Here is a 15095-nt window from a genome sequence, read left to right on the forward strand (position 1 = left end):
TGTTTTTCTTCAGCCATTCAGAGGTGGACTTGCTGGTGTGTTTTGGATCATTGTCCTGCTGCAGAACCCAAGTTGGCTTCAGCTTGAGGTCACGAACAGATGGCCGGACATTCTCCTTCAGGATTTTTTGGTAGACAGTAGAATTCATGGTTCCATTTATCACAGCAAGTCTTCCAGGTCCTGAAGCAGCAAAACAGCCCCAGACCGTCACACTATCACCACCATATTTTACTGTTGGTATGATGTTCTTTTTCTGAAATGCGGTGTTACTTTTACGCCAGATGTAATGGGACACACACCTTCCAAAAAGTTCAACTTTTGTCTCGTCAGTCCAGAGTATTTTCCCAAAAGATCAAGATGTTTTCTGACAAAAATGAGACGAGCCTTAATGTTCTTTTTGCTCAGCGGTGGTTTTCGTCTTGGAACTCTGCCATGCAGGCCATTTTTGCCCAGTCTCTTTCTTATGGTGGAGTCGTGAACACTGACCTTAACTGAGGCAAGTGAGGCCTGCAGTTCTTTGGATGTTGTTGTGGGGTCTTTTGTGACCTCTCGGATGAGTCGTCGCTGCGCTCTTGGGGTAATTTTGGTCAGCCGGCCACTCCTGGGAAGGTTCACTACTGTTCCATATTTTCTCCATTTGTGGATAATGTGGATAATTTGTGGATAACTGTGGTTCGCTGGAGTCCCAAAGCTTTAGAAATGGCTTTGTAACCTTTTCCAGACTGATAGATCTCAATTACTTTCTTTCCCATTTGTTCCTGAATTTCTTTGGATCTCGGCATGATGTCTATCTTTCGAGGATCTTTTGGTCTACTTCACTTTGTCAGGCAGGTCCTATTTAAGTGATTTCTTGATTGAGAACAGGTGTGGCAGTAATCAGGCCTGGGTGTGGCTAGAGAAATTGAACTCAGGTGTGATAAACCACAGTTAAGTTGTTTTAACAGGAGGGGGAAAACACTTTTTCACACAGGACCATGTGGGTTTGGATTTTTTTTTCTCCCTTAATAATAAAAACCTTCATTTAAAAACTGCATTTTGTGTTTACTTGTGTTATCTTTGACTAATATTTAAATTTGTTTGATGATCTGAAACATTTAAGTGTGACAGACATGCAAAACAAATTGGAAATCAGGAAGGGGACAAACACTTTTTCACACCACTGTATGTACTGTCTTCACAGATTGTCCCTTCTGTCCCACACTCAAAAAAAAAATGACAGGCAAATTTACTATTTTCTATGAAAGCAGACAAAATAGGGACCATCTCATTAGTAGAAATGGGGTTTATTTGTTTTTCCTGTTAAAATAACAGAAGAACAAGAAACCACATCATGAAGTTGTGGCATTAGATAAGTGGTTGTTCAGTTAAAACAGATTAGCAGTTGCTTCATATGACTGGCTTCATCTCGAGACGTGTAAAGAACTAAAAAACACACTGTATTTCCTGAAAGAGCAAATTTGCGGTCGATCAAATACTAGTTCTTGAAAATATACACCAGATAATACATTATCAAAGAAATCTTAGTCAGAGTTCATAATAAGTGGAATATTAAATCTAACTTATGTAGCTTATGTACTTAACTTATTTAATTTATGTGTTAATTACAGAAGTGTTTTGATGCCATATTTTGTTTGGTGTGGACATTTTTAGTGTGAGCTATTACTAATGAATCTGCCTGTGACTCTTAGGATCATTTCTGATACATATGTAATATTTATGTAGGTTACGTCTTTTTAATGCCTGTTTTGACGCAGCAAAACAGTATAATTACTTTGATAACAGCTGCTGGTATAGGTAAAAACTTCAAAAGTTGCTAGCTTACATTTAGGCTTCAACTGTTTTTCCCTTCTAACTTTAATCTGTGCTTTCTTGATTTTTAGATCAAGAAAGATTTTTTTAGAGATGAAATAGTTTTTCCTTCAGTCATATTTAAGAATCTCAGAGCCTCCCATGGTGTTTTCCATTTGTTCCTCAGCCTGTGTTCCTATAATTTCCCCCGTTTCCTACCTCTCACCTGCCATCTGTGAACTCTCTTTTCTTTTTTCATACTCCCTCCTGTGCCATTCGGTATTCGAAGACGCTACCCCTCTCAGTGAATGTCTCATTCAAGCGCCTTCGCTTGGTCTGAGGTCTGCTGATAACATTGTCTTCTCTTCCATATCCACCTCCCCCCGGGGTGTAGAGACAGAACATGTCCTGTAGGGGGAGAAACGCAGACAAAGAGTGGATTAAGCTGAGACAAATGATCTGTTTGTAAACAGCGAGTTAGCCATTTTGAAACCAGCTATGTAATACATATTGACTAATATCTATTATGATTACTTCCATAGTGAATAATCTCATTTAAAGAATAAAGATCATATATGAAAAATATAAATTTAAGAAAATTATTTTCAGGCCAGTTTACAAACATTTTCTTGTTTGTCTAATTTAACAAGACATAGGGCATTATTTTCGTGATTGCAGAAATAATCATAAAGTTTATTATCTGAAATCACTGGTCATTTTTACAGTTTGATTTACCGGCAGAATTTTGATTGAAAAGTTTTGAAGTAAATAGGTTGACACACATTTTCTAATAAAATTCATGAAAAGTTGACCAGATTAGAATTTGTAGTGCCATCACAGATCACACATGCACAACATGCAGTCTTACCCCTGGCTGGAGGCTGACGCTGGTCTTGGCTCCCAGGTTGAGGACTCGGCCGTCCGCTCTGTGGAGCAAGTTCAGCCCCGCAGCACCATCATCACCCCCTGACCATCAGAGAGAGCAATACGAGTCACTAAAACAGAATCCAACGAATAACCTCTATTTATTTAGAGAGGGGAAAAACAACATAAGAATGTACTTCTGAAGTCAAGTTCAGGCAGTGAAAAATTACCCTGGAGGCCATAGGGGCGGGTGGATCGCCTCTCTGTCAGCACAGACAGAACAACCTTATTCCTGAACAGAAGTTTACGAATCACACCGTCTCCACCGCAGTATTTCCCTGCACCTCCTGAGGCGGGCCGCAGAGAGAACTGCTCTAAAATCACTGGGTACCTGAACACCAGATGGACAGCAGCAACTAATCAGTGTGGTGACATTAAAAACATTCATTATTACTGGACACAATTCACCGAGACCTTCAATTTCTTCAGCAGAGATTTGGACTCATGTCCCACCTCTTCTCCAGAATCTCTGGGTCCGTGATGCGGGTGTTGGTCATGTGACTGTGGACTCCACTCCGCCCATTCCAGCCTGGCCCCGCCCCAGCTCCCCCGGCAACAGTCTCGTAATAGCCGACCTTCTCACTGCCAAACGAAATGTTGTTCATGCAGCCCTGATGGAAGGAGGATAAATAAGGAGCCAACAAAAACAGAGAGGTTTGGTCAGTCAGTTTAAACACTTGCTGCACAAATTAACGTAGTGTATTCCTTAATAAAATTGGTATGAGAAAAAAAAAAATCCTCTCACCTGTGAAGCAGAGCACACCTCAAACGCTCTAAAAATAACATCAACCACTCTCTGGGACGTCAGCACGTTTCCTCCAACCACAGCTGCATTCTGGGAAGGCTGGAGGATCGAGCCAGGTGGGATGATGACTTTGATCGGTGCGAGACAACCCTGAATGTGAAAAAAAGGAAACAAATAAACAATTTAAAACTATATATATATATATATAAAAACAAACAGTGGTCACAGATTTTTACTGCGCAGGTAATACGGAATATGTTTCAGATTTAGACTGTGCTTGTCCCAAACTGACTGAACATGTCTCCAAAACGCACACAACCAAACCATAACAGTGATTTAAAGTCACCCAGGAGCTGCTAGAATAAAAAAAATGTTTTACCTGATTGAGGGGAATGTCCTGTCCCACCATGCAGCGCAGGCAATAGATGAGAGCAGAGAAGGTGATGGCTCGTGGAGCATTGCAGTTCCCCCACACTTCTGTTCCCGTCCCCGTGAAGTCAAACACCGCACTGCCCTGTAATGATGAAGGTTTATACATTTAATTGCACACTAAGTTGTAACTATTGTTCATACAAGTCTGTAGTGGTTTATATCCCGGATATTTAACTGATCAATAAATTGTGGAAGATGAAGTGTTCGGATTACTCTGAGGAGATTCTCCCTGCTCACCTCTTCTTCATTAATCTGGACCCGCAGCCTGATTGTCGTCCCATCATCCATGAAATCCTCCGACTCCACCTCCAAAGAGCCAGTCTGTTGCCGTCGACGACGTGCAAAGTCTCTCAGCATGTCCCTCACTGCCAGCTCTGCATTACTCTGAAACACACAGAGGCTCTTTAAAACTCCAAATCATTTCTTACGAACACTAGTTAAAACATTTTTTTTTTTTTGCTTTTATAATTGTGCACTTGTAGGCACGGTTACCTGGATGTATCCCATGTAGGCCTGAACTACAGCGAGCCCGTAGCTGTCAATTAACTCTCCCACCAGATGGCTGCCTCTCTGATTGGCTGCCACCTGAGCCCGCAGGTCTGACAGGTTGTCATGGAGATTACGAGTCCCAGAGCAGTCTGGGTATTGGGCTGGAGCCATCAGAGCTTCAGTTACAGCTGATATGGAGAGAGGGGGAAGAAGCAAGAGAGGAATCCAGTGGTAAAAAGGTAAACAGGAAACCATGAAGGGAAGTTATTGTAAATAAACTAATGTGAATGTTGAATATGACAACAATGAGCATTCAGTTCCTTTTTGAGGCTACTTTGAAGACTGATGATATGTTTAAGGACAGTCTAAAATGTGTCAGTTTTTAATGCAAGATGGTCAATTAACATCTATTTCACAGTATTAATGCCCATTTTATTCCCGCATTTGTTCTCCTAGCAACCACAAAATAACCAATTCATGCATTTTTTTTTTCTGCATCTTTAATGCTGTAAGTTCCTTGACGTCACTAAAAATGACTCCTTATCTAGACCTGCTGACAAGAGTCAGTTCTGCATTTTATCAGCTTCCTCCTTTCATCAGTCTCTCACATTCAGCCCTGGCTCATCTCCTCTCTTACCTTCTTCCTGGAAGACCCCCTTAGTGACGAGCTTAAAGGAAGTGAAGACTGCGCCCTCCTGCTGAAGGGAGGTGGAGTGGGGGGGCATGGAGCCTGGCGTGATGCCGCCGATGTCAGCATGGTGCCCCCTGCTGGCTACAAAGAACACAGGACTGCTCACTCCTTTTCTAAACACCTGGGGATGACAAAAAGGTGAAAAGAAGGCAGTGAGGAAAGGAGCAGTACGTAAGAAACAGAAAGGAGTGATGTTGAAAGAGACTCACCGGTGTGATGACTGTGAGGTCTGGGAGATGGCTGCCTCCAGCACATGGGTGGTTACTCAGAATCACATCCCCTTCTTTCAGCTCGTTCCCCAGCGATCTGATCTGCACAGAGAGGAGGAAACAAAACATCCTTTTTAATCACTTTGTCTGAATGGGCTTTATCTTCAGCTATATGACTGAGCTCAGAAACACACAAAGCTAGAGTATACCTCACCTGGTACTGCACGGTCTCTTGCATGGCCCCCAGGTGGACAGGGATGTGGGGCGCATTCGACACCAGACCTCCATCCGGTCCAAACACGGCACAGGAGAAGTCCAGACGCTCCTTAATGTTTGTGGAGATGGAGGTTCTTTGGAGAACTCTGCCCATCTGCTCTGTAGAGGAAGAAGGACATAATAAGCCCAAACAAGCAAAGAGGAAGTTAACACTCCAACAATCACTTCCTCCTCATTGTCTCCTTTTAATACCCTTTTTCTGTGTTGGCATACCTGCTATACTCATGAAGCGGTGTGAGAAGATGGAGAGCTGCACAGTGTTGAGCTCAGTGCCAACAGCGCAGTGAGGGTCTGAGCCCACACTCATGCAAACGTCGCCCCCTTCTGTCAGACTGGCCACACAGCAGGGCTCCACCAGGATGGTGCTGATGGAGGAAAGAGAGGAAAAATATAAACGATTTTAAGCAGACATTTAGGTCACTTCAGACTCAACCCAAAAAAAGTGAAAAGATAATGGAAGTATCCAAGTATGTGTCCGCGTATCTATGGAAGTAAAGTAGTAAACAAAAATACAGAGGTTGTAATTCAAAGGCATAATTTGATCATATTTAACGTTTAATGTCCTGAAAACAGGCATTAAAATAAATTCAGAAGACGACATATTATAAATGACAAAAATAATTCATTCACCAATAACTTGAAAGCTATTAACAACAGAAAGAGGAGAATGGTTGCCTGTTTTTATCAATGATGATGGCTGGTCCTTGGATGCTGTGACCACACGGCAGTTCCTCCCATAGATACACACCGGTGTCGAGGTAACCACCCTCAAAGTAGCACTTGTTCATCTACAGAGAAAAGCAGAGATAAAAAATTACATAAAATATTTGTGCTCATGCCCACAAATTGCATTAAATTTCACTAATGAATTAAAACAGAAATGTTTCAATGGCAGAACACAATATTTGCTAACATTTCCTGCTTGAAGAAGAACAGTGTATTTGTTCATGTGTGTATAATATGGACAGTAGTGTGTTCTGTAAGTGACTCCATTTACCGTGACAGGTTTTGCCTGTCTGGGCGCCATCTTTGTTTTAAACACTGATTTAATACCAGATTTCCCACAACCCCTCACTCTGATGTCATCCACCATGATGGGTCTCTCTGGTATGGTGAATCCAAACTCCTTCAGATAACTAAAAAGAGGAAAAAAAACAGAAGACGTGTAACAGTAAGAAATGTAGAGTGAGAAATGTTAGCGTGAACATAAGAAACTGCAAATACTATAAGGAGATGACAGCTCCAAAATTTAATAAGGTAATCGCCTATGAAAATGACTAATGATTGACCTGATGGTGTGTTTGCTGACATAATGTGAGCAGATGTGTAAACAGTGATGATTTATCTACTCGTGAGTGAACACATGCTGCAGCCAGTAGCTCAGAACAACAACAAAAAAATGAACACATTATTAAATGAATAAGTGCAAACCGTTTGGTGAAGGCAGCGCGGAAGTCGCCAGCTCGACAGGACTGGTCGTTGCTGGGGTACCCGGCAGCGGTAACCATGAGAGCGCAGTCGGTCCCCTCGTAACGCAGGTGGAGGAAAACCTCAGTGGTTATCTGACCACTGAAGAGAATGAGAAACGCAAGTTGGCCTTAGTTTGGGAGCTTATGACAAAGTCTACTAACAAGATTATTCAAACAACATGTCATTATTTGTTAAATGCACGTCTTTCAACAGGACTTTAACCATTTTTCTTATCATTAAGAGGGACTCCTCCATAGTGTCTTTTACAGTTGATTAAGACTCCAAGAGAGGCACGAGGTCATCCCCATGTGGTGCGGTGTTGTTTTCTGACCTGGTGAAGCCACGGGCACAGAGTGTTTTGTGGCAGCGTTTGGAGAGCTGCTCCACCCTTCGGTTGAGCTCACTGAAAGAGTGCTGCTCATACTGCAGCGAGCACGGCTCCTGCACCTCCTCCACAACATCTGCTAGAGCCAGACCATAGGCCGACAGCACGCCACTGTACCTACAAAACACACACAGACAGACACACACTCACTTTGCTGCACCATTGTAAGTAACATGGAATTTTTTTCAAATTTTTCCTTCTTCACCCATAACTCTCACAAACACACCCACAGAAACACAATGTGTCAACCTTACTTATGTATAAAGACAGTCTTCATCCCCAGGGCTCGGGCAATAGCACAGGCATGTTGACCACCTGCACCCCCGAAACATGCCAACACATGTTGAGATGTATCATGGCCCTTGGCCTGTGTGGGAGATAGAGGTGGGGGAGGAGCGGGAGAGAGGAAAACAATACAATTTTAAATGTAGACAAGAAACCAGACACACCGTTTGAAACCAAGACTTCAAAAGCCCAAATACCTGTGTCAGAGCTCTGATTGGTCGGCACATGGCCTCATTTGCAACACGAATGAATCCCATAGCAACCTCCTCCATAGTCATCTCTGATTGGCTGTTAGGCAGCATGGTGGTGTGTGACTGGTTGGCCCCATTTGCACCAACCTTCAAATGAAAACATAAAAAATACTTTAGCCTCAACATTACTCACCGACAGATTTATCAAGAAAATGTGAACGTGAAAGTAGTTCAGTAAATATTCATGCCTGTGATTGGTTAGAGGACAGGAAGAGGTTGATCTCCTCGGTGAGATGACGGAAATGCTTGGTGGTCTCCTCCAAGGACAGTGCTTCATTCTCTCCAGGCCCAAAGATCTTTGGAAAGAAGGATGGGAGGAGGCGACCCAGGGCTAAGTTTGCATCGGTCACAGTCAGAGGGCCACCTAGCACAACCCCACAGGCAATCAGATATCATTATGTTTTCTGAGTATGTAAGTTTTAAAGGCTGCTTTTGCAACACTTTCAGATTTCACATAATTCTGTGATAAAGGCACCAGAGATCAGGTAATATAAAATGCAGCTAACTGCTCCCAAACTCTCAAACAGGGAACATCAACAAAGAATAATGGAGTCAAGCTCAAATTTATTTTCGTTAGTGTACATTACACTCCCAACTGAGAACTACAAGGTCAGTTTGAGTTACATCATCTGAAACGTGGATTTGTGCCTATTTCTATCCTCTGTGCACATAAATCGGATTATCAACCAAAAGTAGGCAACAGGACAGGAGAACACACAAATCCCAGCTCTGTCTGTGGGTTTTTGTCTGACAGCATGGAGGGTGAAAATAGTAAGAATAAAAAAAACAGAGAAGCTAAAAATGGTGGAGGAAACACAAAGTCTGTTACCTTTTCTGTAACAGGCTGGTCCTGGATGTGCACCGGCAGACTCTGGTCCAACTACAAACATCCCAGATCTGGTAAGGAAGGAAAAAAAAGAAGAAAAGAAGTGTAGAAAAAGGAGAGAGAGCATCAAACAGCAAATTTAGAGAAGTGGAAAAAGCATCATGGATGTGAGAGTACATGACACTACCTATTTTATGACTTTTATAACTATAAAAGATTTGTGTCAGACATGGCCAGATTACAATCACATTATCACAAGCTTTGTACTTTGCTAATTCTGACAAGCTACATATTTGCCAGGTATTTCATTGCTTGTAATACTTTACAGTCCAGGCATTTTAAGCGACTCACTCAGTTAATCTTCTACTGGAAATAAAATGTATGCATAAATTATGTAGTGAGATTATGTAGTTTCTGTTCATGTTTCCTTTGATGACACCCAATAAACAGCAAAATAAGATGGATTCAATGAAGATCCCTTCCACACCCCTAAAAATATGGAATTAATTCAGCAGTCAGATACACTGCTGGTGCAAACTGACCTGAAAAAGAGTCGGGATCCTCCTCCTGCAGCCACAGTGTTGATGTCCAGCTGAGGTGCTTGCAGCGTGACTCCAGCCGTGGCAGCCTCAAACACGTGCTCATACTGGCCTGCATATCGACTCACATCAGTGGAAGTTCCTGGAGGGAAAACGGAGGGAGTCAGGAGGACAAGAAGCGTGAAAAGCTGGACACAAAAGAATCACAGAAAAAGAATCACATTCTGTGCAACACTCAAAACTATTTCTGGCACTTAGAAACAAGAAATCCTAAAATTGTCAGTAGAAAATAAATAAAATATACCAAGATTGTGCAGAAAAAGATTCAAAAACAGAAACTAGAAGGTGCTAAATTTCGAGAACTAATAGTATTGTCACGCCACCCCTCCCTCACAGACACACACTCACCTCCCATGTCAAAGCCAATCACAGGTTTTTTCTCCATCTGGCTGTAAGAGGTGATGGCGTATCCCACCACGCCCCCCGCTGGGCCGGACAGAACGGCCCGTGACCCGCAGAACTGCTCCATGGGAGTCAGACCTCCATCTGACTGCATGAACAAGACGTCCACATCCTGAGGATACATGGCAACAAGAGAATGAGGTCCTAAGATTGGTTTTAAAGTGTGGCCACCACTAAATTTAAATTTAGGTAACATGCTATCGTTTTCGAAAGATGGTAATGATTCAATTATTATTTATATGAATTTGTACCTCCATAATGTGCCAGTTTATATCAACAAAAAAAAAAACACATTATACTGGTGTGAGACAAACACAGAACAAACCTTCAGGCCACCCTTGAAGCCAGAGGTGAAGCCTTTTAAATACTGACGAATTTTGGGTGTTAGGTAGGCGTCGGCGCAGACTGTATAGCCCCGCGGGACGGCCCGCACCATCGGCATGACCTCACTGGACAGAGACACCTGGGTGAAGCCCAGGCGACGTGCCAGAGAGCCCACCGCTTTCTCATGATCGGACCAACTGAGGGAGAGACAACTGAGGTGAACCTGGATTGCAAGTCAAACATTAAGCTCTTATGCAATATCACCATTGCTCTTCAATATATTGTGTTTGCCTTCAAACTGCCTCCTTCCTATTGGAAAGAAGAAATGTGGGTTGACTCCAACTGAAGGAGGGGAGGATGAAAAAAAACACGAACTTCCACCCAGTAACCCATGTGGGTTACATGTGTAATAGAAACAGGCTGTTGGACAGCACACACCACTGACAGTTACAGTGTACATACCGCTACTCCCACAGAGACTGGGAGATAAAAGAGTGGGAATTATATAATTAAGTATCAGATGACAACTAAATAGTAAGTTAGAAATTAAGAGAAGTGCGAGAGATCACCTGGAAAGGGAAGTAAAATATTGGAAAGAGAGATCAGATTAGGATATGAAGTAAATATGGAACAATTTGTACTACTGACGTGTAAGAGTGCAGCAGCAGGACGGCCAAACTGGTGATACCGCGGGACAAAACTCCTTTGAGGTCTTTTTCCACTTGCTCCAGATCTAGTTCTCTCCACACGTCAAGAGAATCGCCTGTACTGCCTGAGAAACAACACAAAACAGATAATCAGGATTATTTCAAATGATGTTGTGCATTCAGGCAATGCTCTGATCCAGAGTATTATGTGCGTGCCAGCAGAGTTTAAAATCCTGCATTTACAACTGAAAAATACAGAATATTTCTTTTACTGTTTCCATCACTACCGACAAATAAATGAAGAGTTAAGAACAGAAAAAGAATGAAGGAGAAAAACAGGTGGTTCAAGAGAGAGAGAAAAAGTTTAAAAAGATAAGTTTTCAGTGTACAAAAAAAGCAAATGCTCTTTTTATCTTCAGAAAAAATATGCTTTATGTGTGCAAATCATCCAAACAAAATGTGTAGTTATGCACGAGTAAGCACAAGCAATAAAACAAAACTTGGAGCCGCACAAAGGTGCTGTATTGTGGCTGTTATCTTTTGTTCTTTTTCACGTGACTGAAGTAAGATGAATGACAGGTTTAAAAAAAACATGAATCTAAGTTATATATTAACAGACTACACAAGCTCCACAGCCACCATAAGCTCTGTGAGGCATAGCTGATATTTTCAGTTACAGGCTGACGTGCTCACAATGACAATAGTAACATGCTGATGTTTAAAGGAGCAATGCGTTTTGATTTTCACTTTAAAACACTCAAAAATAAACTAAATTGATTCAAAGAATGACAGGAAATATCAGACAGAGTAGCAACAATAAGAAATTAACAGTGGGCAGGTTTGTGACTCATTTTAGATAATGACCAAACGTGAGGCAACATGAAAGAAAACAAAGAAGAATCCACAGTTGTGCTTCACACCTGTGACTGTGCGTTTGGCATCTTTCCTGGGCAGCTGGCAGCCGTCTTGCCTGAGGACGACTCGCTCATCCACCTCTATTACCTCCTCATACAGCACATCAGGCACGGCAACCTCCTATTACACATTACAGATAGATAGACAGATAGACAGATAGACAGACAGACAGACAGACAGACAGACAGGCAGGCAGGCAGGCAGGCAGGCAGGCAGGCAGGCAGGCAGGCAGGCAGACAGACAGACACCTCATGTGAATTCAAAGCAGGTGTACAAACAAAGGAGACATCTGACCCAACAGTACATTCCAGTGATAAACGGATAAGATTGAACACAGCATGTATACTGGAGGTCCGTTTAAACTAGGTGAACATGGGTGTAACTGAAGCAGTGATCAGGTAAACCTGCATGTGTATGATATCCAGATGAAGTTGCTGTGGTGCAACAACTATAGAGGAGCTTAAGAGCAATTTGATATTTGTTTTTTTTCTTATAGTTTTTTTTTTGGTGTGTTCTCCTAGTTTTGATGGTTAATAACCAAAAAGTACACAACTTTGTGGGTTCAAATCTTGTGAAGCTACTAGATTATGTGAATGGCACTTAATATGAGCTCCATTCATCAGAATAATCTACAGGTCCTATTTTAAACTTTTTAACATAATCTATAATGGTTCTGTAAAAGAGCATCAGTGTCCTCTTAAACCTTTAATGGTACAACTAGTCTGGGGGCAAACTCCAAGACCTGCCACCAGTCTCTGAAACCCAAGATAATAACTAAACCTTGTTTAGCCCTGCATCCAGATTACTCATCTACAGTGTAGTCAAAAATACATTATAATGATGACCTTTTTAAATGACGTGGCCAAGTGGTTTGAAAAGCTCACTGTTCAAAGTCAAGCACTAAATCACAGTTACAAAAAAAAAGAAGGTATTACTGACCAAATCGAACAGCTTTGGCCTGGCCTGTGTGCCAATGTGCAGCAAGTCCTTGAAGCCCTTGGTGACCAGGAGGGCCGTCCTCTCTCCCTCTCTCTCCAGCAGGGCGTTGGTTGCCACGGTAGTGCCCATTCTGATCCAGCCAATCAGAGAGGTGTCTACAGGCTGATCACGAGCAAAGACCTGTCCCGTCTCCTGTTAACAAACGCGTAAAGATATGAATCTATAATGTACTCTTCATACAGATAGTGTAGGGATGTAAATGTGTTATTGCACAATATTCAATTCAAAGTAATGAACTACATTGGATCACGGCAACAAACATTTATCTTCCACCACATGACTGCCTGCACAGTCACATGTCTTGCCTTTTTTTTATTTTTTTTAAGACAGTATTTCCTGATCATTCTCGCTCCTTTTCAGCAACAATCTCTTTTACAATCTGAAAATTACACACGGTTTTAAAAGCTACCTACCAATTTAAGAGCACAATTTCCATTTGTTGCAAATGAAAGGGTGGGAATCACCAGAGTCCTCACAATATATATTATCCCGATACAGTATTTAAGTTGCAATACAATTTCATTGCGACTTTAAACATTTTGCAAAATGCAAACATGTATTGGAATTTACTTTCCAACCTCCAATTATGTCCCCAAAGGAAAACTTTGTCAACAACTGATTTTTCTAATGCAATAAAGTTTCCAGTCTGCACATCTCACTTCAGTCATTTAATTGGTCTGCAAAATGAGATCGTAAAGCAGACAAGAGTGATATACCAGTCCACCTTTCAAGTTACCTCTTCCAAGACTCTGCGGATCCCCTCAGTGGGAGCGTCTTTGTAGTTTTGGGGGTCTCGGGACAGCAGTTTCAGGACTCTCTCACGACCGTCCGGCAGCCTGGCAAACACATCTGTGAAGGTGCCACCTCGGTCGATGGCAAAGTCGAATTTCCCCTCAGTCTCAGCCATAGTGAAAAGAGAGAAGTGCTGCGCCGGAGTCTGTTATGAAGAGGAGACAGAGAAGGTGAGAGAGAGATCCACTCCATAACACTGTGTTGATAAGGGAACAGGTAACACAGCTGTGGGAAAGGACGGGGGGGGGGGGGGGGGGGGGGGGGGGGGGGTTTCATTCATAAAATCAGACCTTGTTTGTCTGCTGCTCCAAAACCCCTGCAACCAAGCTTATAGTATACAACACACACCAGTCCTCAACTCACTGCTGCTTTTCTCTCTTCTAGACTTCATCTCCAGCTGCTGACATTTGGCTGTATTAACACACCCTCCTCATACACTCTCTCCCCACACTACCGATGCATCTCAGCTCCACAAAACTCATTTACACTTTAATTTGCTATTAATAATTTCTCACAATTTACGTACGTAGTTGTTTGCATCGTTAAAAAAAGAAGGTTTAAACATGGTTTTAATATTATATATATATATTCCCCACATGTAAAAGCTACTGTGCAAAAAGAATCAGGTAGTCACCCGATTCTTTTTTTGCACAGTATAGCACAGTGTAGCTGTGAATTTAAAATGAAGTCAATGGAAATTGTCCACAAAGAATTGCTGCATGTACTTGTAGTTTTGAGAGCGTGCTAATCCCAGAGGAGCCCTGCAGGAATGCCACTGACAAGACAAAACGCCGCCCTAAAGTAAGAGAAGACCACCATAAACTCGCTCCGGGCTCTGCAGGAGTGGATTTATTTTTGGCATGCTATGACAGTGGACGAATAAAAAAAAAAAAAAAAAAAAAAAAAAAAAAAGATCCACAGACCTGAATGCAATCGAAATGACCCTAAAACGGAACACTAAAAAGCTCCTGCACGGCTCAGCCACCGTTTGCTTGTTGTGGTCTTTGAAGCATGCCTGCTACTGACAGCCCCGGTGACATATCTACTCACCTGTTCGTCCTCCGCCGCCGCCTGCTGCCTGCTGCACTGGCAAAGTGTTAATCTTTGATAATCCGACGTTGGTCTGATCCTCCTCCCCTCTCTGCCTCTTATGACAGCAAACACGTCGAAGAGACGGGGGGCTGATTCTTGGACGGTGCAGCTGCCTTGAGGTTTAGACTCCGCCCCCTGCAAACGAGCACGCGCTCTGAAATCTGAGCGGCCCCGTCTGGAAGAGTCGCCGAGTTTAAATGGGCTCATAGTGAAGTGGCTGTGTCAGGTGGGACCATCTACCTGTGTGTACAAAGGGTGGGACGGAATATCTACTCGGATAGAACACACACTTCCTGAAAAACAGGTTTTTTTTTTTGTTTTTTTTCGATTGTTAAACAACAACAAAACATCACAAAATGGACTGACAAGAACATTAACTGTCTTTAAATTCAGCAACATAAAGTAGGATACATGATTACTGGGAAAGGAATAATAATAATAATAATAATAAAATTTAAAAAAAAAACAAAAAACTGATACACAAATCCCTTTTTAGTTTTTGGACTTTTTCCTCTTTTGGTGAGATATTAAATCATTTGCACATTCATTGAAAT

General features: G+C 42.2%; 1 protein-coding gene across 1 annotated transcript; it reads right to left on the reverse strand.

The window, feature by feature from the left end:
• Positions 1-1264: 1264 nt before the first annotated feature.
• On the reverse strand, positions 1265-14617 carry oplah (5-oxoprolinase, ATP-hydrolysing). Its single transcript, XM_069151589.1, has 28 exons — positions 14500-14617; positions 13394-13594; positions 12598-12789; positions 11664-11778; positions 10745-10868; positions 10098-10293; positions 9719-9884; positions 9314-9452; positions 8775-8842; positions 8134-8309; positions 7892-8032; positions 7664-7776; positions 7356-7526; positions 6986-7123; positions 6552-6690; positions 6230-6342; positions 5768-5919; positions 5493-5653; positions 5279-5380; positions 5016-5190; positions 4382-4566; positions 4127-4273; positions 3837-3971; positions 3458-3607; positions 3166-3323; positions 2883-3043; positions 2657-2754; positions 1265-2196 (listed from the first exon to the last, which is right to left on the reverse strand). Exons 2-28 carry the CDS (start codon positions 13562-13564, stop codon positions 2044-2046), a joined length of 3939 nt encoding a protein of 1312 aa, XP_069007690.1. The 5' UTR covers positions 13565-13594; positions 14500-14617; the 3' UTR covers positions 1265-2043.
• Positions 14618-15095: the final 478 nt, after the last annotated feature.

Source organism: Embiotoca jacksoni, unplaced genomic scaffold (genome assembly GCF_022577435.1).
Source record: "Embiotoca jacksoni isolate LCO1_2020_lvr unplaced genomic scaffold, fEmbJac1.0.p SCAF_17, whole genome shotgun sequence".
NCBI classification, from domain to species: Eukaryota; Metazoa; Chordata; class Actinopteri; family Embiotocidae; genus Embiotoca; species Embiotoca jacksoni.

Coding starts and splice junctions, on each gene's coding strand:
- oplah (XM_069151589.1), bottom strand. CDS start 13,564: ATGGCTGAGACTGAGGGGAAATTCGACTTTGCCATCGACCGAGGTGGC. Junction 9,453..9,718: donor GATTGGCTTTGACATGGGAG/GTGAGTGTGTGT, acceptor TTTTCCCTCCAG/GAACTTCCACTGATGTGAGT. Junction 6,691..6,985: donor CGCGCTGCCTTCACCAAACG/GTTTGCACTTAT, acceptor TCCTCTTTTTAG/TTATCTGAAGGAGTTTGGAT.